Source organism: Podarcis melisellensis, assembly GCF_964234715.1.
Source record: "Podarcis melisellensis genome assembly, chromosome: 2".
Classification (NCBI taxonomy): Eukaryota; Metazoa; Chordata; class Lepidosauria; order Squamata; family Lacertidae; genus Podarcis; species Podarcis melisellensis.
The window spans coordinates 90147667-90173720 of NC_138529.1; the positions used below are offsets into that span (position 1 = coordinate 90147667).

General features: G+C 40.8%; 1 protein-coding gene across 8 annotated transcripts in view; it reads right to left on the reverse strand.

Annotated features, from left to right (window-relative positions):
- ITPR1 (inositol 1,4,5-trisphosphate receptor type 1) overlaps positions 1-26054 on the reverse strand; it is a 199093-nt gene that overhangs the window by 151517 nt on the left and 21522 nt on the right. For all 8 annotated transcript variants that reach the window (XM_081901286.1, XM_081901281.1, XM_081901283.1 and 5 more), the window contains 2 exons: positions 24350-24457; positions 16006-16076 (listed from right to left, as the gene is read on the reverse strand). In XM_081901286.1, the coding sequence (XP_081757412.1) occupies positions 16006-16076; positions 24350-24441 (163 nt within the window). In that variant the 5' untranslated portion in view covers positions 24442-24457. The remainder of the gene's footprint in view (positions 1-16005; positions 16077-24349; positions 24458-26054) is intronic.

Consider the following 26054-nt stretch of genomic DNA (forward strand, 5'->3'; position numbering starts at 1 on the left):
TTTTTCCATCAGTGGACAAACTTCATTGAAATAAAGAAAAACCTGCATGAAAAATTATACTCATTCTCATGAACGTTTTACAAGCCATTCCACCTATTATTTTTGCCTGCTATTTCCCCAATATATACGGTTGGATGCTTTTTGTTGCTGGAAAACTGCATTACAATATCCAAAGCATCGCTGTGCAAAGAGCAAAATTGACAGGTCAACTGACATCAAAATGCAAACCAAGAGAACTTCTGCTTCATCCCACATTATTTTTATTATGTATTTTGTGCTTTTATATCTTTATTATGTGAACTGCCCTGAGACCCCCAGGTATAGGGCGGTATATAAATTCAATAAATCATCATCATCTCCTCTACACAGAAGCAAGTCCTGCTGAATTCAACAGGGTTTCCTCTTGGGGGAAACGGGTAGAGAACTGTATCCTGAATAAGCTAAATTAGCATGAAGTGTGTGAGCAACGGAAAGGGCAGAAGGAGAACAGGAAACAGAAACTCTTGCACTGGATGTTCCACCACTTGTTTTCTTGCTGTTAGTGTTTTAGAGAACTAACAAGGTCCTCCTACTTCAAAAGCAGTCCACCAGGACTGTATCAGCAGTGACATTTGATATCTCATTCTACACCGTACCGTGCCAATTTCTGTTCGCTACCACAGAAGAAAACTGGCTCCCTATTAAAATGCCACCATCTGATATTAGGCCTCCCACGGAAAAGGTTTTCTTCCAGGCAAAAGAAAATCTCAAAATTTAAAGCCAGAAACTTGACTTATTACTGAAGCTGTTTGCAAAAATTAATTGACCCCTGAGCTTCAAGCACAAGTTTTAGCTTTTAATCCTCCCGTTTTAATCCTACGCCGTTTAGCTAAAATCTGATTTCCTATCTAAAAACCTACATTTTCCTTAAAAGCAATGGCATTGTCACTAGAGGCTCAGGTGGCCTCACTAGCTATGGCTGCCTATTTCCAGCTCCAGCTCCTTTTGAACATAGATGACCTGGACATTGTACTCCGTGCTCTGGTAACTTCCAGACGGGATCATTACAACGCATTATGCTGGACTCCCCTCCAAAGACAACTCAGAAAATTCAACTGGTCGAAAATGCAGTGGCCAGATTCCATTCAGAAAGCATACAGTCCCTGTGATAAAACAGCAGAACTGGTTGCCAGTTCATTTCCAGCTGTCGCACATTGGGTCAACATCTTCATTGAGCTATCCACTATGATCCTGAAGTCTTGTTTGTGGTCTGTCAGCACCAATTCATATCTCATTAGCATATGGTGTGTTTTTTAAAAAGGGGGTGTTGGGTTGTTGTTTTTTGTGTCCCAATGTACATCACTTTACATATGCTTAGATTGAATTGTATTTTCCATTTAACTGCCCATTCACCCAGTTTGGATAGATTGTTTTAGAACTCTCTGCAATCTTTTATTTTTAAGCATGATGAGCAATAGGCATCAGCAGTGATTAAATAATAAAGTAAAGGCAGCAAGCAGTGGGGAAACACCCTTTTAAAAACGCCTGCTTCTTCGTTAAACTGTTTGTGACCAGAAGGACTACGTGCACCCATATGAATCTCCCTGTGCTGTAAGGTTAGTATCCAAGCTCTTCCTTGTGGGTCACCTTTAAAGATCAGTTAGACTGGCAGGCACTAGGGATAGGGTCATATTAGTCCCTTCTCCAAGAATATACAGTTGGGCCCTTCAGTTGTAATACTAAATAAGACGTTGAAAACCCTCCTATTTCAATTAGCCATTACTTGATGTGAGGTTTGTTTCTATAGCTCTGGAAACGGCTTTATGCAGATTTATATTCTAACATTGCTATTTCATTAATCATGCCTTAATTTTAGTGGGTCCACTCAGAGTAGGACTTACACTGAATACAACACACTGGGTGAGGTTTACATAACCAGCCCTATCAGTGGAAGCCTTGTGCAAGGACTTCCACTTGTGTGATGGGACTCCCCAATTGCATCCCTCCAAAATTGGCTTGGGGCAGTCAGGAGAACCCCTAGAACAGCATGAGGGGGTGGAAGGGATAGTTCTACCTGGCAAGCTGAAATCCTTGTATAGGTAGAACAACTGAAAGAGATGGTGGTGTTGTATTTCACCCAATGATTCCAATTTTCAATTGAAAAAACAAATTTACATTAGACCAAGTCAAAAATATTTAAATTCCATTCACCACTGGATATCATACAAAATAGATCCTGATGAAGTTTATCCAAAATTAAGTTAGCTTAATATTCTTATTAAAATTTTAATATCCTGGTTTCAGAAATATTATGCACATTCATACTATATAATCTTAATATACTATGTTTTGCTATGTTTTTATATACAGTATACTGTTAGGCGCCCAGAGTGGCTGGGGAAACCCAGCCAGATGGGCAGGGTATAAATATGATTATGATTATGATTAGCATCATCATCATCATACATTCTCTCTCAGGGATACAAAGTTTAGCCCCATAACTACTCCATCCTGGCAAAGCACACAATTCCCCCAAATGGCAACTCAAATCTCTGGTTTTAATTGGCTGCTGCTGACCAATTGCACTCTATTCCCTTTTGCCTATTACCTGATCCTCCTTTGCCTCCTTTTAGCATCACAGCCTCTGTCCTTTCCTACTTTGCCCTTAACTTTTCTGAACACCAACTCAGGTACCAAGGCAATACAGAGAAGGACAAACCCATTTCATCTGCTAGTGGAGCAAACCTATGCCAAAGTGAGGGTTATTTAAGGTAAGTCTAGCCCGGCTATACATGAAGAACTGCTGCCAAGGAACTATTCAGTACCACTGTTGAGAGCCAGTGTGACGTACTGAGTAAAATGTTGGACACGGGCAAAAGAGACCCGGGTTCAAAACTCCCCTCAGCCATGAAACTCATCGAGTGACCTTGGGCCAGCCACTACCTCCCAGTTTAACCAATCTTGTGTTAATACAGTACAGTGGACAAAATCCATCAGCCCCTTGGAAGAATAAAAACATGCTATTAAACTCAAGCTAGTCTATATTTTCTATCTAAAGTTGTTTTGGCTTAAAATAAAAGATTGTACTGCTTAATAGAAGAATTCTGTCTTCTGATGGAGGACAGAATGTTACTTTGTCCGTGCTTAAGATGCTAATCATGCATCCATCACCTGCTGAAGAAAATTATATCTCTATTGCCAGGTACAGTACTGGCAGTTAAAATACATCTTTAGTTTACGTTGAAAGGCAGGGGGTACAAAGAGAAGCTGCCAAAATTCAAAGTGAAAAAGGACAAGGATTCAATCCAGTTACGCACCCTATTTTACAGAACAATCAGCTGAATAGTTTCAGTCAAGGTCTCAGCATTCAAAATATGTAGGAGAAATCTTAGGGGGTCGCATATATTAATGGAGCTTTAGGTCTTCCATGAAGGTACCAGAAGTCATAAATCTATCCTGCAAGGCAATATTGCTCGATCCAAAAACGAAACAAAAATCAGTGATAGATCTGATTTTGATTGGGTAACAATTTTCAAAATAAATAAATAAATGCAGGCAAACAGTTGCAGCATGTGAGGCTTCCACAAATCTACTAGATAAGTCAACAGCGACATTTGCCTTCCCCTCACTCCAACAGCTACTCCTGTCCCACAGCCCAAGCAGAAAGATTTGCTCTGCAAACTCTCCATTACAGTGGTACCTCGGGTTAAGTACTTAATTCATTCCGGAGGTCCGTTCTTAACCTGAAACTGTTCTTAACCTGAAGCACCACTTTAGCTAATGGGTCTTTCTGCTGCCGCCGGGCTGCCGGAGCCCGATTTCTGTTTTTATCCTGAAGCACTATTTCTGGGTTTGCGGAGTGTGTAACCTGAAGTGTATGTAACCTGAAGTGTATGTAACCCGAGGTACCACTGTACTTGCAGAGAACTTGGGAGAAACAGATTTTGCTCTCCCTTCAGTAGAAGCCCAATGTGAAGCCTAAGGAAACACCTCTCCCTTCCCTTGAGTTCTTGGCACATGCCACAACACTCGGGGGGGGGGGGGAGAGGTGGCAATTAAGAGCCAACACAAAAGCCAAGCCAAAGATACATGGCCCTTTGTTCATAGAACTATCATAATTTCAGAGAACTGACTCGAATTTGCAACAATTGCTTTATCAAATGTTTCTCCGCTGGATGAACAGTTTTGCTTATTTAACACATAGCAGTAACTCCTCGCAGCAGAGAAAAGAGAAAACAGCCTCAATAAATTGCTTTGTGTCGGTTACTGCAGTCAACATGCAATGCAAGGAACTTTGGCATCTAAAATCAGAGGCGAGTGAAGCAACCATCAGGACATGCCCAAAGTGTTGGCAAGTAAAAACCACCACTGGGCCACTTGATGATGCACTATATTCCTTAACTATTAAGGATGATTAAGTACGGTAAGTTCTGAAAGTTCTATTTTTCCCCAGGCTGAAATCCCCCAGTAAGTCACAATAGATGGGGTATAGATGCTCTGCAACCGAAGCATACCTAATGTTTGTATAAAAGCTGTTTATCTTTGAAGACACAACATTCGTTCTGTGGTTTGCTATGCTGTTAGTGAAAACTATAAATTCACCTCCAGAGCTTACGCACTGAATACAGGGAAAGTCTCCAGCACAGACAAACTGGACAGGCAGGTTTTCATAGCTTGCATAACAAAATGACTGAAACCAGCATACTCAAGGACAGAAGTCAAGGACTGGATGGTTTTGCTATACAGATATAATTACAGTTGCACAAGCAGGTGTACTGAAACTGTAGAGAGAAAGAGAAGACAAAGGAGAAAAGCAGAACAACATTGACAGCAGGAAGTCAATGGCCTTTTAATCTGAGGGGGGCGTTATTGTTTTGTTCATTGTTATGGTGTGTATTTTTGTGTTTTTATATTGTAAACCGCCCTGTGATCATCAGATGTAGGGCAGTATAGAAAATTTAAAAATAAATAAATTGTTGAAGGCACCAGGTAGTGATGCCATTAGTTTCACTTAGTGTAATAATGTATTAAGTGGTGAGAGTATCAGGCCATGAATGCTTACTCACTGTAGTACAGAGGTGGGATCATAAAGAGAACAGAATTGCAGAGTCTGCCATCATTTGCACTGTACTTGTACAAATTGATAAAACTTCTCACACATACATGCATTCCTTCCCCATATTTTGTTCACCGTTTCCCCCTTTCCTAAAAAAAGGAAATATAATAAAGCCTTTGGATATATTATTGTAAAAGCTGAACATATATGCATCATGAATACAGATAGCAAGGATGCAATCCAGGCATACTTTCTATGAATTCATATTTCAGGAACTAACAGTCCTACTAGTAACGCCTTAAAGATTTTCAAACAGCCCTGTCTCCTCTTTCAAAAGTGCTTATTTGAGAGAGGAAAGGAAATATTGCTTTTTAAAAATAAAACAAAGCTAAGTAAGTATAGTGTTATGTTGTCTGCCATAAGCATGCTGAGAACTGAACATTCTGTACGCAACCATGTGTTTTGTCAGTTGTTTATTATTTTATTTGTTTTGGTATGTTACAATCTCAGCTGGAAGGAACATCAGGGAACCAACCTTGAAAATGTCAATTTGTTGTGTTCTGAATATCCATAATTCAGAAAGCTAAAGGTGGGCAACCTGCGTACACCAACCTGCAGGATTCTGGACTTACAGTCCCTGAAATCGTAGGCTGCAGTCCTAACCCTGGGAGTAAGCTCATTAAATAGAACTCCTGAGTTATCTACTAGGATTGGCTACACAGATGTGTTAACAATATACAGTCGTACTTTGGTTTTCGAACAGCTTAGTTCCCAAACGTTTTGGGTTGTGAACGTCGCAAACCCAGAAGTGACTGTTTGCGAACTATTTTTGGAAGCCAAACGTCCAACAGGGCTTCCATGGCTTCTGATTGGCTGCAGGAGCTTCCTGCAGCCAATCAGAAGCTGTGATTTGGTTTTCAAATGTTATAGAAGTCAAATGGACTTCCGGAATGGATTCTGTTCAACTTCCAAGGTACGACTGTACCATCCTATCAGCAGAAGGATTTCCCCATTTGTGCATCAGGACTTTTCCTTCTCTCCTCTCTGAGCATACACTAAGGTTACCAGATTTTTTTCAATGAATCTGGGGACACTTTTCAACTTCCTACTAAATAGATTGATTTTGTCAGGGGATTGATTTGTAAATCCAGGGACTGTCCCCGCAAAACAGGGACGTCTGGTAACCTTAGCATATACCCTGAGCCCTTCCCAAATCAGCTCCAGAGGGCTGGGGAAATATTTGCAACAGATTTGGGGGGCAAGCAGGAGGAGGCAGGGAATGTTCCATTGCTCAAGCAGAAATCCTTAGCGCTACACTGGATTCCACCGTTAGTCTTTCAGGGAAGATACTCAGACCACCTGAACATTATTTTCACAGTCACACTTCATTATGCACTTTTAATGGCTTTTATGAAGCTATAACTGAGGCTAAGCCGTCCTGAGCTCAACTCCCCATAGATCCAAAGTATTTCAGTCCCATGGCATATTGTAACCAAGTATAATATTTCATTAAATATCTTGCTCATACCAGCTTATTAAGTAGGGAACACACTAATTTTAGAAAACTGATTATCTAGTTCTTTCTAACATAGTGTTACTGCAGTTAAGGTCAGATTTTACACAGCAGCTATGGCAACAAATCTGCAATATGCCTTTGTCTACAATGCTGGAGCTAGATTTATTTGCCGGAGTGTTCTACTTTATAGCTAACTCAGCCTTTTGGCATGGTTGCCCTCAGCCCTACCCAAAACATTATGTGCTTCTTTGCAAAAGTGAAGAAGGTTGGAGGAGGGAGGAGTTAAATAAGCTCCTTAAATACACACTCACCAATTTTAAACTGGCTACCACTGGTATTCATTGTTTCCCAGTTATTTAGAGGCAGATCTTGTCAATGTCTCCCTTCACCTTGCACAATGCCACCTTACAAGCATATTTCAAATCTACTCAGCAGGGGTCACAGCTAGAGGCGGTCATGAAGTAAACCGGGTAGCTTTTAGGCCCTGCAGCACAACTTGATTCACAAGGGTTCACTTAACCCTAATTCTTAGGTAAGCATCATCGCATATGTGTTGCATGAAGGATGTCCCAGTTTCAATCCATGCTATCTCCAGCTAGAAGGCATGCAACAGATGCCAAGCTGGCCTGGTATATGGCATGACTCTATGCTCTTAATATGACACAGTGCTCTCCTTTGTTCTGCATCGTCCTTCACACCCACACCACACATTGAAAGCAGCAGCACATTTAAAACACATTGCTTTCCCCCAAAGAATCCTTGGAACTTTGGTTTAAGGATGCTGGGAATTATAGCTCGGGGGGGGGGTTAAACTACATTTCCCAGGCTTATTTGAGGGAAGCCATGATTGTCAAAGTGGTATAACTGTGTCCTAAATGTACGGCACTGATGTCACCATTATCAGCCCCCTATCATAGCAAGCCATGCAAGCTATTTAAAAGTCAAAATGGAACAATCCCACATATACTACTCCCTGAACACTTCTGATTTTTTTTTTATTCTACTTGCCGTATCTTTCGCTCTATAAGACACACCAGACCACAAGACGCATCTAGTTTTTGGAGGAGGAAAACAAGAAAAAAAATATTCTGAATCTCAGAAGCCAGAACAGCAAGAGGGATCTCTGCGCAGTGAAAGCAGCAATCCCTCTTGCTGTTCTGGCTTCTGGGATAGCTGCACAGCCTGCATTCGCTCCATTTCCCCTTACTTTTTAGGAGAGAGAAAGTGAGTCTTATAGAGCAAAAAATACGGTACGTTTGGAACCTATAGCTTTTTCATTCCTATTATTTGAATATATCTCACTTTCATTTAAGAATAAAAATCAGCTGTTTACAAGGGCTAAAATGTTCAGTCATTCTAAATCATACTGTGTACGCTGCTTCAGGGAACTGCAGCAGTCCAGACACACCAAGTAACACATTTGCCTGTTTTTCTTTCAATTTGGGGAGATTTAGATGTTCAGAAACGTCAAATTAAACCTCCCATCTCTATGGCTCCCTAGGCTTCAATTTTATCACATTTGCTGCTGTCATCTCTTCTGCAGCTTGTATTTCAAAGTAACAAACGTGCAGTACCTTTACAGTTTATTTCCATACTGGAGAAAAAGGAACCATTAAAAGGGAACTTAAATGCTTACTGCCACATTGATGTTTAACATTTGTGGCCCTCCAGACATCCTTGGACTCCATCTCCCATTGGCCCCAGCTCAAATGTCAAGGATGAGGAGAGTTGGAGGCCAACAGCTAGAGGACCAGTTGTTTCTCATCCTGCTTTAAAAAATGTGCTTTGTGTATGCATGTTGAATATTTGGAGAGGACAGTAGCAAGAATAAATAAATATATACAATATGGTGGATATGTTGCCCTTCCTTCTCGTAAGTCTAGAAAGAAACGAACTTCAAGGAAGATGTTCAATTCCCACAAAGTTGTAATCTGAGGGAATGCAGCCCCAATTCATGCGGCAGTCTAAGCTCACTAGAGGCAGATGAAACAGAAGAAGAGGAAAGCTTTAGCCTCTAACATTATTAACATCAAAGTCAACATCAGCAAGGTTAGACCTAAGCTGAAAATTTGTTAGTGGATATGCACAAAACATTTGATTTGATTTTGTTTTCTTAAGTCCTATATCTCCATGCATTGCACTCTTCATCCAAGGAGCTCTACCTACATTTCTCAAGTGGCTTCCTTGAAGGTAGGTCACAGGAAGTGCACTTCAGTACAGGAACTGCATCATGCCCCTCCAGGCCATTCTCTCAGCGTAACATTAGCATCACCATGACACCACCCAAGGAGAAGTTCATAACACTTCAGAAATTTCCCATGTGGTCAGACAAGAAAGCATCAATCTACCCAAGTTTCTGGAAAGACATCATAAAAATATGAATAGGGCTGAACTGAAAAGTCAGAGATTAAAAAATGTAGTATGCAAAGCCAACCCATGGTTTCAAAATGATAACTTTCCCCCTCTTCCTTTCAAAAACTAGCAGAGGGGCCCAAACATGTTGAAAATGGAATGAAAGTACAGTATAATTTGAACTGCTATGTTTAAAGATACATTAAATACTTGTGTTGGAGGCCACAAACTTGCACCATAATAGTTTATGGAATGTTTTAGCAAACAATGCTTAAGCCTTTGCAGAAAAATACCTACCAGAGATCTAACCTTGTAATGAGTCTAGACTTATTGGGATTCCGATAGTTATAAAGTTCTGTTTTGCCCTGAATGAGCCAGAAATGCAAACATGTTATCCACGGAAGCCTCTTACATATAAACCCAAGAGTCGTTTTGATATCTAAGGGGATTTTGTCAGTCGGCTAGACTAGCATCTGAGTCAGAGAGCAACCTAATATGGAGATAACTCTGGTCCTCTAACTTGGACCTAGAGCATACACTGCACTCCTATAGAAGCCAGTGACATCATTCACAAGTCTCCAGTTTCATCTAGAAGGCTACAAGTTGGTAAACCAATTGTCAGTGTCACACAGAATGTGTTGTGACCTGCAATGATTGTGATGTAACAGCCATAGAGATGATAGCGATGAGACAAATCACATCATGTCTCAAACTGGGGAAATTGTAGGGAGTGCTTGAACTTTCACTATGCAATCATTTCAAGGTTCCCTGACGTCACAGTGATCTTGGGACAGAAGGAACGAGAAGCAAACTTGTCGCTCCCTTACCTTGCCAAATAATTGCACAACAGCCAATGTTGCTATATTCACCCATGGCCTTCAAAGTACATAGCAACATGAATCAGATACTAGCCTCACAAAGATAAAAACTGCCGAGCATGTTTAAAAAGGACACAGTAAGAATACTGAGAAGTCAGGAGTATGCAGCTATAGCCTCTGTGGTCAATCAGCAGGTCTGCTGGAAAAACCTATAGACTTCTGTGTTCATTGTCCAATTTGTAGCAGGAAATCTGTGTGTGTGTGTGTGTGTGTGTGTGTGTGTGTGTGTGTGTGTGTGTCTGTGTGCTAAACTTTTAACATGGCCCTAAACTTATTTTAATTTCATAACCTAGTAAACTGTGCATGATGCACAAAGCTAAGCAGAACTTTTGCATGCTATCTAGTATTTTGACACCTCTCTAAAATATGTATATTTTTTTTTGTTTAGACACTCAGCAGTAGTTATACCCTACTAAGCAGGCATTATTTAAAACAAAAACAAAAAACAAAACTGTGTGATACCAGTATTTGGAAACCTCAGCAAACACGGTATGGTTTGGTGTCAAAGAGCCAAACAGAATTGAAAACTACTTGCCATAAGTTTGGCTATGAGGATTTCCCTCATTATATACATTTCATGGACTCCATCCTTCCAACAACATGCTTTAAAAATTGCGCAATTGACTCTAAATCAACCGTACTAAGCACAAGTTCAAAGAAAGAGTTTTGGTAAGCCAGACTATGTGATGAACATTTTTGTCACAATAGATCTCCAAGGGAGAAAGAAATGTTTTACTTATGGAATTATCCATTAGATACAGAGAGCCATGCGGTGCATGCTACTGAACTAAAGGGAAGCACCACAAATAAATTACCAGCTTCTGAAGGTCTCATCACCCTAGATCCCTATCACAACTGAAGAAAGCTGTTAACATTCCAGCACAAAGATGCTCTACGACATTCTTCCTGGACAGCTGATGGCAACAGGTCTCCACAAGCCTTGAGGAAATAATGCCAACTCCCACTCACAACCAGGTGGTTGCATGCTGCTAGAAACACCTTGCAGAATGGTCCACAAAGTGCTTAGATCATCCTTTTAAGACACCAAAATACTGCCATACTTTAGGGCTGCAAACTAGACTGAAGGTGCTTTGGAAATTTTGGTTCCAAGTGTGTTCATGTTAAGAATTTTAAGATACTAAGGAGTTTAGAGGAAACCAGATCAAGCAAGGCATTGTGATTTAGTAGGAAAATTGTGGAAAAATTCATCATAATCAGTTGGAACATATACCCAAGTCTCACAGCCAGGGATGTGGCAGTTACAAGGTGAGGTTCACCCATAAATTCTGCAAGTTAATATATTCATGAATGCAGAACCCCTACATTATGGAGCCACAAACTACTACAGCTTAAGAATAGCTGAACAGGTTTGTTGTTGTTGTTGTTGTTGTTGTTGTTGTTGTTGTTGTTGTTGTTGTTTTTAAAAGGAAACAATGATCTGGCTTGCTTGTGATGCATGGTTTAGCATGGAGGAGCAAATCTGTGGGTTCCTAGAGAAAAAAAAATAACCATGGGCAATGTACTCCTGTCCAGGTCCTGCTCCTGCTGCACCACCCAAGGCTAATCCATGGTTTGGCTCAGCATTATACCTGGGCTCATGGTTTGCTTCACCTCAGAGAAACCACAAGTTGTAACCAAGGTTTGTCCTTGTTTTATTGCTCATGGTTTGTCTACAGCAAGACCAGGATTCAGATGAACTGCTAAGCCCCAGGTAGCATGGTAGCTCAAGCAGCAGCAGCAGGATTAGTGGGGGAATGCAGTGGCCAAGAGCTTCTCTCTGAGAACCTGCATGTTTGCTCTTTCACACTAAACTGTGGTTTGGCTTCACATTACGTGCTACCTGAGAAACAGGCTTAAACTCACAATATTGCCTTGTGTTTGTCAAGAGTTCTGAAAGCTACAGGGGAGGTAAATGAAATAAGCTTATTATTCCACACGTTATTTAAAATACACAAATGGTTAAATATGCCACTGTAAAGGTTAACATTGCAATCCATTACAAAATTACCTAAGTAAAAAATGATTTATTTATTTTCTATACCACCCTATACCCAAAGGTCTCAGGGCAGTTCACATGAATAATCGAATACATAAAATCAAAACAAAAACAACAATCATATTAAAAATCCCCAGAAGAGCCAGCATTTTTAAAAGGGCATAGGATGTAGATCAAGTCAGGCAAAGGCCTGGTTAAAAAGGAATTCAAAGGAACTTTAGCAGGAATAACAACAGGCTGTAAAAGGCACCAAACTCAGCAAACCTGGGCTGCAATCCAATACACAATTACTCAAGAATAAGTCCCACTGAACTCACCTGGGCTTACTTTTGAGAGGACAAGTACAGGATTGTGCTGTTATTATGGCAGAGACAAAAGCCTGATCGGGATCCTACTAGTATGATATAGTGGTAAGCACTGGACCAGAATCTTGGATTCCAGGGTTCAAGTCTGCCCTCAGCCATGAAACCTGTTGGGTGACCTTGAGGCAGTCACTGCCTCTCAGCCAAACTCATATCTCACAGGGTTTTTGTGAGGAAGAAATGGAAAGAAAAGAACCATGCACAGCATACTGAGTTCCTTGAAGGAATGGTGGGATTAAAAATGTAATAAATCAGAAACCTCCTGTTGCAGTGAGTATGTCAGACGTTAAGGTTGCGGCAACACAGCCAGCTCTTGTAGAATTGAACAATATGTAGAACAGAGTTGCCAGCAACAGAGAGCCCTCATGCAAAATACCTGCATAGAATTAACTCTAGTGGTGGCAGGAATGGGCAAATTTGTCAACTTCACTTTATTTTTCAAGGGGTTATTCAAATCAACAGTAGCTAAAAAGAAATAAAACACTGAGAAGTGTACAATGAAGGTGCCTGCCTGATATCAATAGGCAGTGAGTTCTAAACTATGTATGCTTCCACATTAAAAGATCAATTTCTTATAAGTGCAGATTAAGTATGATGTACTATACTTGTAAAAGGGAAGCAGGTGGTGCTGTGGGTTAAACCACAGAGCCTAGGACTTGCCGATCAGAAGGTTGGCAGTTTGAATCCCCGTGACAGGGTGAGCTCCCATTGCTCGGTCCCTGCTCCTGCCAACCTAGCAGTTCGAAAGCACGTCAAAGTGCAAGTAGATAAATAGTTATAGATAAATGGGTACTGATCCGGTGGGAAGGTAAACGGCGTTTCTGTGCACTGCTCTGGTTCTCCAGAAGCGGCTTAGTCATGCTGGCCACATAACCCGGAAGTTGTATGCCAGCTCCCTCGACCAATAAAGCAAGATGAGTGCCGCAACCCCAGAGTCGGTCACGACTGGACCTAATGGTCAGAGCTCCCTTTACCTTTACTATACTTGTAACAGCACAAGTTCTGCAAAATAGGGCATTTTGAAGGTAATTTTCACTAATATAATGCACACATTATGCTAGTATATGCATTTTTGTACACATTAATTGGCTAGACTAGCGAACAGCATTGCAAAATTCGGAGAAGTACAAATTCCAATAGATGGCTATGTCGTCATATTTCAGACGGTGAAAATTAGGTAAGTTTGCCTTTAAATGCAAACTGAACTGAATTTCTCTCTTATCTCTAATTAATAGGATAAATTATCATAACCAAAAGGAAAGCAGAATTGAACAGATATCATTAAAAAAAATCCCTCTTAAACCATCTCACATTTCGACCAGTTTCCTGATTTGATAAAATACAAATTCTTAACACAATAATTTAAGATTCACATGAACAAGAAGTCATCATGGAGACAAAAAGAGCTTTCCAAGTCTTATTCTGCGAGGGAAGAAACTCAGCAACCACTCATTTTCATATCCCAAACAGACTCATGGATAATTACAAAGGTGCCATGGCTGAATCTGCTAGTATGCTAGTCAAGCAGTACGCTGCTGAAACACACACACGCATGACAGCGCAGATAAAAAGCAATGCCAGCTTCTTTGGAATAATTCTGAACTGCTGAAAGCAATGTAGATAATAAAGGGACCATCTTTCCCTCCCTCTGCCTCATCTAAAGAAATGAGACTCTACATTTTATGCAGTAGCATACAAGTGTTAGCATGTTTCTTTTAACAAAGACATGAAGCTCGAACAACATGCCTGCAACTGGGAATCCTAATTTGAGTGTAGCTGCCCAACACTTGTTCATAGGTCATGGGAAGCAACAATGCACCCCACTACCTTTTTACAGTGAAAACTGCTTATATTGAAGGATAAAGGTTGATTAGTTTTGCCAATGGAGTCAACCCTGTGCTCCCACCAGTGCCCCCAAACACCACCTCACCATGCTAGGATGCAGCAATGACATCACTAGGGTCCACAGGTTATCAATAATTACTTCCATTGTTGCCTCTTAGTAATCTATAGTGTTCTACATTCCATCAAAGCACTTATTCTCTTCTGACACATGAACACACACCTGGAAGTGTGAGAATATATGGGAATCAAATAGGTGTGGTGAACTTTGGGTTCACATGGTCTTTCCTCCCATCTCCTTTTTTCCCACAGCTATAAAGGGCCACCATAGGCTTCCAGGGGTTTTTTTAACAAACCACAGCCCGCCATTCTGATTGAATTAATGGAAGTGTGGCTTGTCCAAAAAGCCACAGTTTGAACCTGGTTTGCTCTCACCAAGTTTAACCCCCTCCTTCTCCAGTTTCAGATACAACGAGAACTGTTTGTGTAAAGTGGAAGTGAAAACTTCTCATTGTGCCCTTTGATGCATGAAAGGAGGGGGGTGGAGTGGGGGTGGGTGGAGAAGAGAAGCACACAAACCCAAGACTTGGTGCAGCTTGTTCACATAGCAAGAAAACACATGCTATCTAGTTACATTTGAAGTGGGCATCGCAGAGTCCCCTATTGAGTAGACCTTGCATTTCCTCCAGCAATTACTAAGTATGTGTCCAAACCATTAGCTCTAAATCATAAACAATGCTTCATACAATACTACTACTACTACTACTACTACTACACAGAGGTAGTTTCTGCATGATTATGCTTATTAGTAGCAGCAGCAGTAGTAATAGTAGTACACCCTCAGCTGGGATTAATAACCCAAGTACAGGTTGCTTGAAAACAAGATGTGAAGCTACTGTGTTATGCATGAAACAGCAATTACATCCCCCGCCCCCGGTGTATCTCACTATATGATGATGTTTTATTTCCATTTAGTCTGAAGCACCCCATTAAACATCCACCCACTCACACCTCCTTTAAGTACTCAGGTTCCATCAACACAACATTGGTTTAATTTTGTGTGGAACACATAATTCCACCACCGCAGTGAAACCAACTCAGTGCACACATAATTTTGTAGTAGGATGGTTGGTTGGGGGGGGGGGAATCTATCATACTAAGATGGTCCAAATAAAATGTGTTTCACCTAGGAATATAGGATATAAATGCCTTAGTGGACACTCCTTGGATGAGAATTTAACAGTTGTGTTACCTTTATTCAAGAGTCCTCTTTTATAAACCAAAGACCAGAGTGTTTTGTCACTGAAAATCAAAGTCCAATGAGAATACCCAGCAGCATCACTAATTCAATTAATATCCCCATGGAGGATGATTGAATTCAGTCACTTCAAAGTGCCAGAAGGAGTAAATAAAACACATTAAAAAAACTATAACAAGATTTGCCTCAAAAAAGAAGACCAAGTGTTATATCTCCAACTGAAAAGTTGCTGTTTAAAAAGAACTAGGTTAATTCCCATGACAAAGCCCACCATTTGCAAAAATAAAATAAAAATCTAAAGGAGAAAGGTTGTAAGTTCACAACACAATGCTGAGATTAAGCCAAGAATCATGTCTGAGTCAGTCAATGGTCTGCCAACCCATCTTTTTTTTGCTTGTTTATTCAATCCTAGAATGAGTATTATCCTTCACACCTGGAGAAAAGCAAGTGAAACTACACAGACATCCTGTTAGTCACAAAGATGTCTTGTTGCACATTCTCAGATTTATGTGGGTTCTTAGAAGAGGTAAGTCAGTCTGCTAAAGTACAATAAAAACAAATGTGCAAGGCTTCTTCAGGGCAATACTCTTTGTATTGGCAACCAACACCAACATTGGAGCCTCAACCCAAAAGACAAAACAGCATTATATTGCAAACAAATAACCGAAACTATTGTTTCATGTGCGCAGCTGTTATTTTGGACAAGCTAGACCCAGTACAAAGAAGTATCGTATCAACATTTAAGCAGATGGCTGAGAAATCTCACCTCTGAATTTTTTGGGAGGATTGTTAAGGTCCCCTGTTTCTGGCTGTACAACACACCGGTCATCCACAAGTCTAAAAGAGAGAGAAAATGGAAAACATTTAAAAGATTGTCAGGAAACTGTCCTAGCTTTCTGTGGGATTGGGAACCCTGGAGAAAAATTGGCACTCCAATCATTTGTAGTCATGCAAATTCTGTTTAGACCTAATAGGTTAGAGGCAAGGACAATAGGCTCAAACCTACTCTTCATCACACCTACAGTGGACAAATGATTGCTACATGAATAGGTTAACACCCTGGATTGTACCACGCTAAATGTTTGGAAGCCTTATGCAGCAAAGAAGAACGAGCACAGCAGAAGCAGATGGAAGGGTGGGATGGCTGCACTCACTTGGCCTCTGGCTGATCACATCACTGCTGCTTAAGCAGAAGGGGAAGAGAAGGCAGCCTTGAGTTTGGCATGGTGCAAATGAACTGGGGGAGCCAATTAAGCACCTGACCTTGCTACCGCCCCGTACCCTCTCTACCTTTGGGTAAGGTAAGCATCAGCAGCAAGGCTGACTGCTGCTGCACCACACCATCTGCTACTGGAGCATAGCTTTATCCAAATACTGAAGGCAGAGAACCAGTGACATGAAAAAAATGGCCAATGAAGTTTAAAGGAAAGTTTACATTTCAGAAGATTTTGAGCTACACAGAATTGACTGTCCCTTTTACCATCTTCCTTAAAAAAATGTTGAACTAAAACCCAGAGTCACTGTTCAAAAGTCACCTTTCTTCAAACATCTTTCTTCAAACATCAAACATCTTCCTGCTGTGCAACACATAGATACTGTCAACCTTGTTAAGCATAAAATAATAGTCTCAATAAAATGGGTTAAGTATATAAGTCAAAGTTTAATGTGGTCAGTAAAGTGTGTTTCTGTGTGTGTGTGTGTGTGTGTGTGTGTGTGTGTGACTTTTCCATTTGATTAAACGTGCAGATTCATCTTCTGTTGAAGGTACATGGTACTGATTGTAAGACACTGAGCTAGTCCAGCACACTTTATGAATAACTTTATGAATTCATTTCAAGATTCTGTGAGGCTGACGATGTACCCAAATAATTACTGTGCTCATTATGACCCTGAACAAAATTAAATTTTGTAATAAATTTACAGTAATAAATTTTGTTCAGTACCGCTTCCTGTGTCTCCTGCTCAGTGACAGGTAGGCTACCATCCAACAGATTTACGGCATGGGGGGGGGAGAGAAAGATCCGGATATTTGCCGTGTACTTCCTGGACCCAGGAAGACGCAGAGAAGTTGTAGTAAATGCAACAGTTTTATTGAAACAGGCCCAATGCAAACTGTAAATGTAGAGCAAGACCTGTTGTAATGTTTTATAGCTGCATACACAGACTCGATTTGCCGAGAAATCCAGGCCAAGTAATTGCTAAAACCTGTGGTGGAACTACTCTGATTCTCGCACATGGAAACTATCACAAAACATGAAATAAAGGTATTTGTGACTGACTTAAACATTATACCTTTCAGAATACAAATGTCCTTGTTTGCACAGAGATGTGAATCTGATACACAAGTAAGCATTTATCTGGATTACTTTGGATGACAGAATATGGATGTCGTTTAGGACAGACACCATTTTAAAAGTTCTATTATATGGAAATTACTGGTCTCCAAATGAAAACTGAAGAAGGCAATGACTGATTTCTAAACAGTTTCAACAGACAGTTTAAAAGTGCTTTGTGTTTTCTTCACACACTTGTAAGCTAGTGTGGTGCAGAGGTTGAGAAAGACTGACTAGAATGTGGAAACACATATTTGAATCCTCACCTAAGTCACAAAACAAAATGACTGAAGATTTTTGGTCAGTCACTACCTCTCAACCTAACTTACCCCACAGGGCTGTTGAGAGGATAAAATACGGAGGTGAACCATGCACAGCATTCTGAATTCCATGGAAAAAGGAAAAAATGTCCAAATGTGTTTTTGATTTTTTTAAAAAACCACTTCACCTTGGAATTTAGTTCAATGAACTCTACTTCACCTAACACGCTAATGGAGCTATTTAAATTCAATTAATTTAAATGTTATGAACCCATGGTAAAGTATCCAAAAAATATGCAAGAAAGAAATCTAAAATTTGCTGTAGAAGACAGCTCCCTGAGTTGCCACTCCCACCTCCAAGAGTTACCACAGGGGCTTCTGAGGGACCACCTTGCCCAGAGGGGAAAGTAAAAGAGGCAATGGCAGCTACTTCTCAACAGCTGTCTTCTCCATTTCAGTATAACACTTTTCACTGCTTTTCATTTTGGTAAAAAGGAAGGTGCCACTATTCAAACATTGATAAAAATGCCATGGGTGCCAGCACAAAATGGCAGCAAAATAAGAGGTGAGGGTACTCCATACTTGTGAGTAGTGCCACAAAAAGCCCTGTTATTTAAAACCCACTCCCACCACTGCTTATTGTTATCATAAACAGCTTTGTGAGGTCTGCCTGAGAAGCGGTGTATTAATTACCTTACATTTTTAACAAGTGGAAGTTAGCTGCAACAAACAAAAAAAGTGTGAGGAGCGCAAACACCATGGGCAGGATCCAGCTAATGTGTCCTGTCCATGGAAGTCCTCCATGGGCTTCTGCAAGGGGGGTCTTCCCCGCTGCACACCCCCTTGAAATTGGCTTCTTCCAACCTCCCAGAACAGTGCAAGGGAAGAGGAGAGGGGAAATAATTCCATCCGGCAAGCTGCAATGCTAGCCCAAATGGAACAATTACCTCAGCGTGACGCTGAATTCCTTCCAATATATTCCTATCCAAGTCTTGCTTGCATGAGAGATGTTTACAGTCAACCAAGTGACATTCAAGTGGCTAAAAGCTTCCCTCGATCTTTAGAGACTATGTAACTCTTCTCACACATATAGTCAAAGTTCAACATATAGTTCAACCAGCTCCCAATCTGAAATGCCAACATTTCAGCCGCTCTCCTTGGCTAGAAGCATATACAGTTTTGCCCAGTGGCTGCTTACGCAGCCATCAACCATCTTGCACTAGAGCTATTATGTCTTTTTCCCCTTGATTTGTATCTCATCTTTCCTCCAAGGAGCTCAAGCTGGCTGCAGAGTTCTTTCCCTCCATTTTCATCCCTCCCCCTGCATTTCTTCTACACAACAACCTTGCGAAGTAAATTTAGGATGCAAAATATAGTGAGTTCTGCAGCTGAGTGGAATCTGAGCGCAAGTCTCCCCAGTTGTAGACCAACATGGTAGCTTTTAACAACTACATCACACAGACTCTAACAATGGCTCACATTAGCAATCTAACTTCGCAAAAGGAATGGTTGACCCTGTTTTATTTTGACCCCAGAAGCTGATGAGCTGGTCGTCACCTGCAGACTTTCTTTCCCTCTAATTATTATGTTTGCAGTAATAAAATGGACTTTGGTGATCAATAAATAACAGTGTATCTGTTAATTTACTGCAGTTTAAAGAGGCATTGCAAAGTATAAAACAAAGAATTATATTTGTAGCAGTCAGCCAGGTAGAAGAGGTATGTTTTCATTAGACTATTAAAGCACAAGGAATATTTGACAGCCACTCTCTCTGGAGAAGGCGTTCCGTGGTTATAAAATAGTGTATCAACTTTGTAAAAATGAGCATAGCATCCATAAAGTCTCATATTCCATATGCCAGTCTGAAGAAAATTGCCTTAGCCTGATGTTTTAAAGGACTACAGCAAAAGACATTTATTTATTTTTAAGACCTCTTTGGAAATGCTTTCCACCAGAAAGAAGGTTCTGCTCTAAGTCCCTGCCTGACTAACATGGAAGACAGAAAGTCCCCAGAGAGGGAGTATTTCAGACATACTTTGATGCAGAGAAACAGGAAAGGAGCAGAAACCACTATTACTGTACAGCACGGTGCTCAAATCCATTCTCATCATCTATTGATAAACCTCTAACATTCAGAAGGTACCTTCAAGTGGTAGATTTGTGGACCAAGTACTGTAAAGAAAGTCTATTGTCTATCCAAGTGTTCCACTAGCCAAGGCAGGGATACTTCACAAAGACATTTTAATGGCAACTTTCAGGGTCTCAAAGTAATAGAGTTCAGCTGCAGATTTAGGAAGGCAGAAGATGAGGTGCCATCTTGGCCTTCTTCCCCTTCTAAATTTTTATTTTCCCAGCATGCTCTTCCAGTCTCAATAATTTTTCTTCTGTAGCAATGTGCAGCAAGGAAGACCATAATAGAGATAAGATTCCAATAAAAACGCCCTTGGTTCGTGAGAAGAGTTAATGGCAAAAAAATTACAATATATGCAGTGGTTTTATATATATAGTTATATATGCAATTGTTTATATATCCTGTGAACAATCCCAAGTATGCACACTTAGGAGCACACTGTAAGCCACTTAAAGTGAAAATAACTCCACCAGGGAGGCATTCAGTAACAATCTGTGTAGTCCATAGGAACGTTAGTTTCAGTGGCCATGTTTGCAGCAGCAAGCCAAACCATGACCTAGCACAAATGAGTAAACGTGCTGGTTTTTAGGGAGGAGATCCCAGCCACTTTGCTCTTCCTTGTAGCTCAACACAGCATGCCACGCTTGAGCTTTCTCCTCCTTAATCATGACTTATATCCATGGTTTGTTCTTTGCTAATGATTGTGGTGAAGGAAGGGGGCACTTAACCACAATTTGATGACATGTTAAGCCAAACTTTGCCTTTGCTGCTGAGCTACACTGAGTTAACGGACTGGTAGGAGCCAAGCATGTTGGCTCTCTCTGCACCTGGTCAGCTCACCACTATGTGTAAACTAGGTACAGTGGTACCTCGGGTTAAGAACTTCGTTCTGGAGGTCCGTTCTTAACCTAAAACTGTTCTTAACCTGAGGTACCACTTTAGATAACGGGGCCTCCCGCTGCTACCGTGCCGCCACCATGCGATTTCTGTTCTCATCCTGAAGCAAAGTTCTTAACCTGAGGTATTATTTCTGGGTTAGCGGAGTCTGTAACCTGAAGCATCTGTAACCTGAGGTACCACTGTAATGCCCTGAAGATATGTTGATACTGTCAGTTATTTTTAAAAACATCTTCTTAATGGATTCTGTGGTCCAGTCAGTCACACGTCATAGAAATTCCGCTTAGGACTTGCAGTTATGACTTGCCCCCTTGACAAATGAAAACAACCTTCCACCCCAGGGCTTTCATATGAAGGAAATAAATGTTATATGGCTCCCTCACAACTCCCCCCCCCCCAAACTAAAGTTCAAAAAGGAAGGAAATAGTCGAGCTCTCAGCCTTAGCATTGCTTTAACAGGACTAACATATGCTCTGAGACTATGAATAAGGACATACTCGACCTTCATCCGCAGCAGGGAATAAAAACACCCAATGCAACAGGGAACATTGCTTCTGTAGCTTTAAAGCAAGAGGGAATATCAGCTAGACAGCTATTCACTGCTACAGCGCAATGACGTGAAAAGGTGAATCTGCTGAAATTCTCTGTTGCATCTGCCCTCCCACCTCCCCATAAGTATCAAAGGATGGGGAAAGACTTGCTCAGGAAAGGGTAGGAGGAACTGAGTATCAAAGCAAGAAACCACCCTAATTTTATGAAGTTCAAAAAAAAGTCTTGCAAAAAGCATCCAGACAGCTAATTCTAGTAGCTGAAAGATTCACCTTGTTCCAAAAATAGATCACAGGCAAGGGAGCATTATTCCAGGCAAACAGATGATCAAAACAAAGATTACACAGCTTGCTTAGTGTTCAAAAGGCAATTAGGTATATTACAAACTAGGAACCAAAGCCATTGGAGCACTGTATTTAGAAAAACAGAAGCAAGGCTGTGATTAAGCTTCAAGTCATCATCTCACAGGAATATTAAGCAGGATTCAGCTTCAGAGAAATATTTACTTGAACAAAATATCATTACTGTGTTTAGCTATATTCAGTTCCCATTGTTCTTGAGCTCTTAACATGTAAACCCTTGCACAGTGGCTCCGAAAGGGTGTTCTGGTGGTTAATGGCCAGCTCGACTGTTTGCTGCCCAAGGCAGAATAACAAATATCGTATCCAAGGCTGAGCAAGTTATTTTGTCACCTGAGGTGGTGTCTAGCTCTGGGAGCAGTGTTAGAAACTCGGATCTATAAGCCAGGCACTAAATGGCTCCTTAAACCAAGCTTGAAGTCACCAAAACAGAATGTCTAGTTGCCACTTTGGGGGGTGTCTATAAAGTCTTATTTTTTCGAATGACTGTCAGACTGTGATTGATTCTCAGTTAAACATCTGACTAGTTCAGATGAAACCTTGAGCTAGGTATAGAACTTTGAGAATTTAAAGAAAAACAGTAAGTTTACCCAGGGAGAGTCCACATATCTATTGGCCTATTCAGACCTCTTTTTCTTAATGGTGACTGCTCCTTCTCAGGCTGCACAGAAAAGGCATTTTGGTTCCAGAAATTCATTCTGATTGTACAGATAAAATATAACTGCTAGAATTCTACCGGTGGTGTGGGGGGGTATTAGTGTGTTAAAACAGTCCAGGTCCTATGCTTCCCAGATGGTGGAGATGTCAGGAGCCAGACCTCTTCACTTGGTCAAAAGCCAGGTATATACTCTGACTGTATTGGACATCTGCTTCTAGAACTTCACACTGGGATCCTCAAAACACACAAATTAATTCTGCCGAGGAGGAGGAAAGAAGCCCAGGCCAGAAAGCTTAAACTTATGTCATTACATAGGAAAAAAAGAAAAGAAAATACACCAAAACACTTCTTCCACATATGAATTAATTATAAAGGTTGGTAGGTGTGGGGAGAGAATCATATTTAACAATGCACAACCTTTTTCATCAACTTTCCTGGCTTTACTAACTCAAAGGACTCAACATTTAGTGCAGGGAAGGGAAACTTCAGGCCTGCAGGCCAAAGTGGCCCTCTGGACCTCTCTAAGTGGCCCTTGAGACTATCTCTCCATGTCCTCTTTGAGTGCTTCTGCCCAGATAGAATTAGCAGGATATGCTAATTTAAACACTGATGTCTTCAAAACAGAGCTTTATTCTTATTTATTTAATCGTGATCCACCTTTCATCAAAAATTGGGAGTCCAGGGCAGCAAACAAGGAGATTTAAAATTACAAAAACGCAACAAGAAAAAGGGGAATAAAACCATTCAACAGCTATAGGCATTGTTCTAGAATGCATGGGCAAATTAAAAGGTTTTCACCTGCTTGCTGAAAAGAATACACTGTTGGTGCCAGGTTTAATTCCCTCAAGAGGGCATTCCACAGGTAGGATGCCACCACAGAGAAGGCCCTCCCTTTTGAACATGCGTGAGATAGTTCCCCTTAACCTGTTAGCACACGGGCAAGTTGGTATGGCACTCCTTCAGACATCTGGCATCCAAGCAGGGCCAATGCTATCATTAGGCCAACTAAGCTGCCCCGTAGGGCACACAACTCAGAGGGGCACAGTTCTGGTCTTTGAGGAGCATAATTTTACACATATTAGTTTATGTTATCTCTTATAAATTTCTAAGAATATTTTACTTTCATTTTATATATCAGCACCATGAATTAGACTTAGTAGCAAGTGGGGGGGGCAAGGGAGTTCCTTTAGAACTGATGTAACACAGATCAATTTGGGAAACCTGCCAGTATCCTAGCAGCCAAATTCTGTACTAATTGAAGCTCTGAAACTGTTTAAGGGCAGCCCCACATATAAACACCTTGCAGTAATTCAGCCAGGAGGTTGTAAAATAGAAGAGGTTCCAAATCATTAGTACTCGCCCTGTCAAGGGTCTCATCATCATGCTCGGCACACTAACTCTTCATACAACCTTCTACATTAGGCTAGAGAATAGTTTCGGGTTCCCTACTGTCGTTTAATTTGCTATCATGCCAATAAGCTCCATTCTGGTCCCTCATCTCACTGTTTCCTCAATTTTCTTGGTAATAAAGAGTGCCCCCTAAGAAGCAGAAGGCAATGACATGTTGTTATTCTCTCTTTGGATTCCGCTGCCAGTTCCTCATCTAGATAGTAAACCAAAGAGCTCCGGGCTTCAATATTCTGCCGAGACTGCCCTGAGCAACAAAATGAAGATGAAGAAGCTGCTGCAGTTGTTTTTTTAAAAATCTATCTTAAGTGAAATGTTTAGATTCTGCTGAGGCAGATTCACTCACCTGGGAAACTTCTTATCCCAGGATTTATAGCTGCAGGGAAGGAAAGAGACACCCAGCGCTGTTAAACACATGGCGATGACAGCGTTGGCTTCTAGACAACCATGCCTATTTTTCCTCCACTGCCAGCTCATTAAACACACCCTGCAGCACCTGAAAAACGGCTCACTTACCCCAACGTGCTGATAAATCCATTTGTTGATCCCTCTGCGTACAAAGAACATATGTCTCCAATATGCAGGAAACTTGACATTTTGTCGGACATCTCTGGCTTGTTGGCCCTAAGGGAGAGAAAACAAACTCATCATTATTTATTAGACATTTGCTCAATTATACTCTAAGGGCAGGCAATTAAAGTCAATGGAAGTTTTGCCACATATTTATTGTAACTATATATATTATTTTTATTTTTATTATTGCATTCCCCGGAATACAAGTATCAAATATCTACGCCTTACTGGCTGAAATTAATGAATGTGACTAAGTTAGATCCATTACAGTTTATCTACTCTGCATAAAATTTAGCTGAGTGCCACCTCTACAGATTAAACCATCACTATACCACTTGCAACAAACTCAGTAACTCGTGATTAAAACTAGACATTTAAACTTATTCATAATATATGCAATGCCCAGGTTTGAATTATAGCCTGCAGTTACCTAAAACCTACTGTTGCTAGGGATTATCCAGAAGGAGCTGAGTCGAATGACATTTGTGGTTTTTTGTCCTCTCCTTTGTGAGTTAGGGAAGAGGCATAGCTTAAGTGGTGGAATAGAAGGTCCCTGATTCAATCCCTGCCATCTCCAGTTAAAATAATCAGGTAGCAAAGGCCTCTGCAGGTAACTAGCCCAGATAAACCAATGGTTTGACTCGATATAATAGCTCAATATGGTAAAAGGTAAAGGTACCCCTGCCCGTACGGGCCAGTCTTGACAGACTCTAGGGTTGTGCGCTCAATATGAGCTTTACCATATTCTTCTAGAAATGTTGCTGGGCATCATCTTCTCCTACAATAAATACTAATGCAAGGGAATCATCAGCTTATCACTGACGCTCAAAAACCCATGCAATATGAGAAGAATGCTGGGTTGACTGGACATCAGTTTCGAAATATTGGCCAGCACCACATTATTATTGTTCTCTGGTTTCATGCAATGCAGCAGCTGAACTGAAAGGCCCTCCAGTTCACTGCTTTCTCAAGAGTAGGTGAAAACAGCTCTCCGGCAAGTGTTAAACTCAGTGCCTCAATGAAGAAAAGCAAACCAAAATCTAGTTGTCCACAGACAATTCAGCAGGTTGTGAAGTATATTATTTATGAATTGTGAGACTGCTAAGCGTAACTGTATAACAAGCATAAAGGTCATAGTGCAGGGGTCAATGTATGAACACTATGCCCACATTGGCAGGTCCAATCAGGCAGAGCTTTCTCAGCCAATCAGCAGCCTCACAGAAGGGTACTTGTCTGGAAATAACCCATTCAGTCATCTCTATTCATGTGGTTGCACTATTCATACATGCAACTGCATAGCATGGGATTGTGCAACTAAGAAGGAGCCCCCATGATACAGGGAACACTTGTAAAAGTTTGCCCCGATTCCTCTCTCAGCAAGAAGTGCACACAAGGACAAACAAAAAACCAATGGAGATAGATAAATTATTAAACACAGCATTAGAGCTGCTTGGAAGTTAATATAGTAGTATCCAATATTTTTATTGCAATGTAAACACAGCCTCTGATCTGCAAATACCAACCGTGGATTTTATTTTTGTTCTTTAAAAAAAGGTTTATACCTTACTCCTACAGAGGAAATCATCAAGTATACAGACACTTGGGAGTATAAAAACTGAAGCGAAAGAATGACAATTGTTTCTGAACT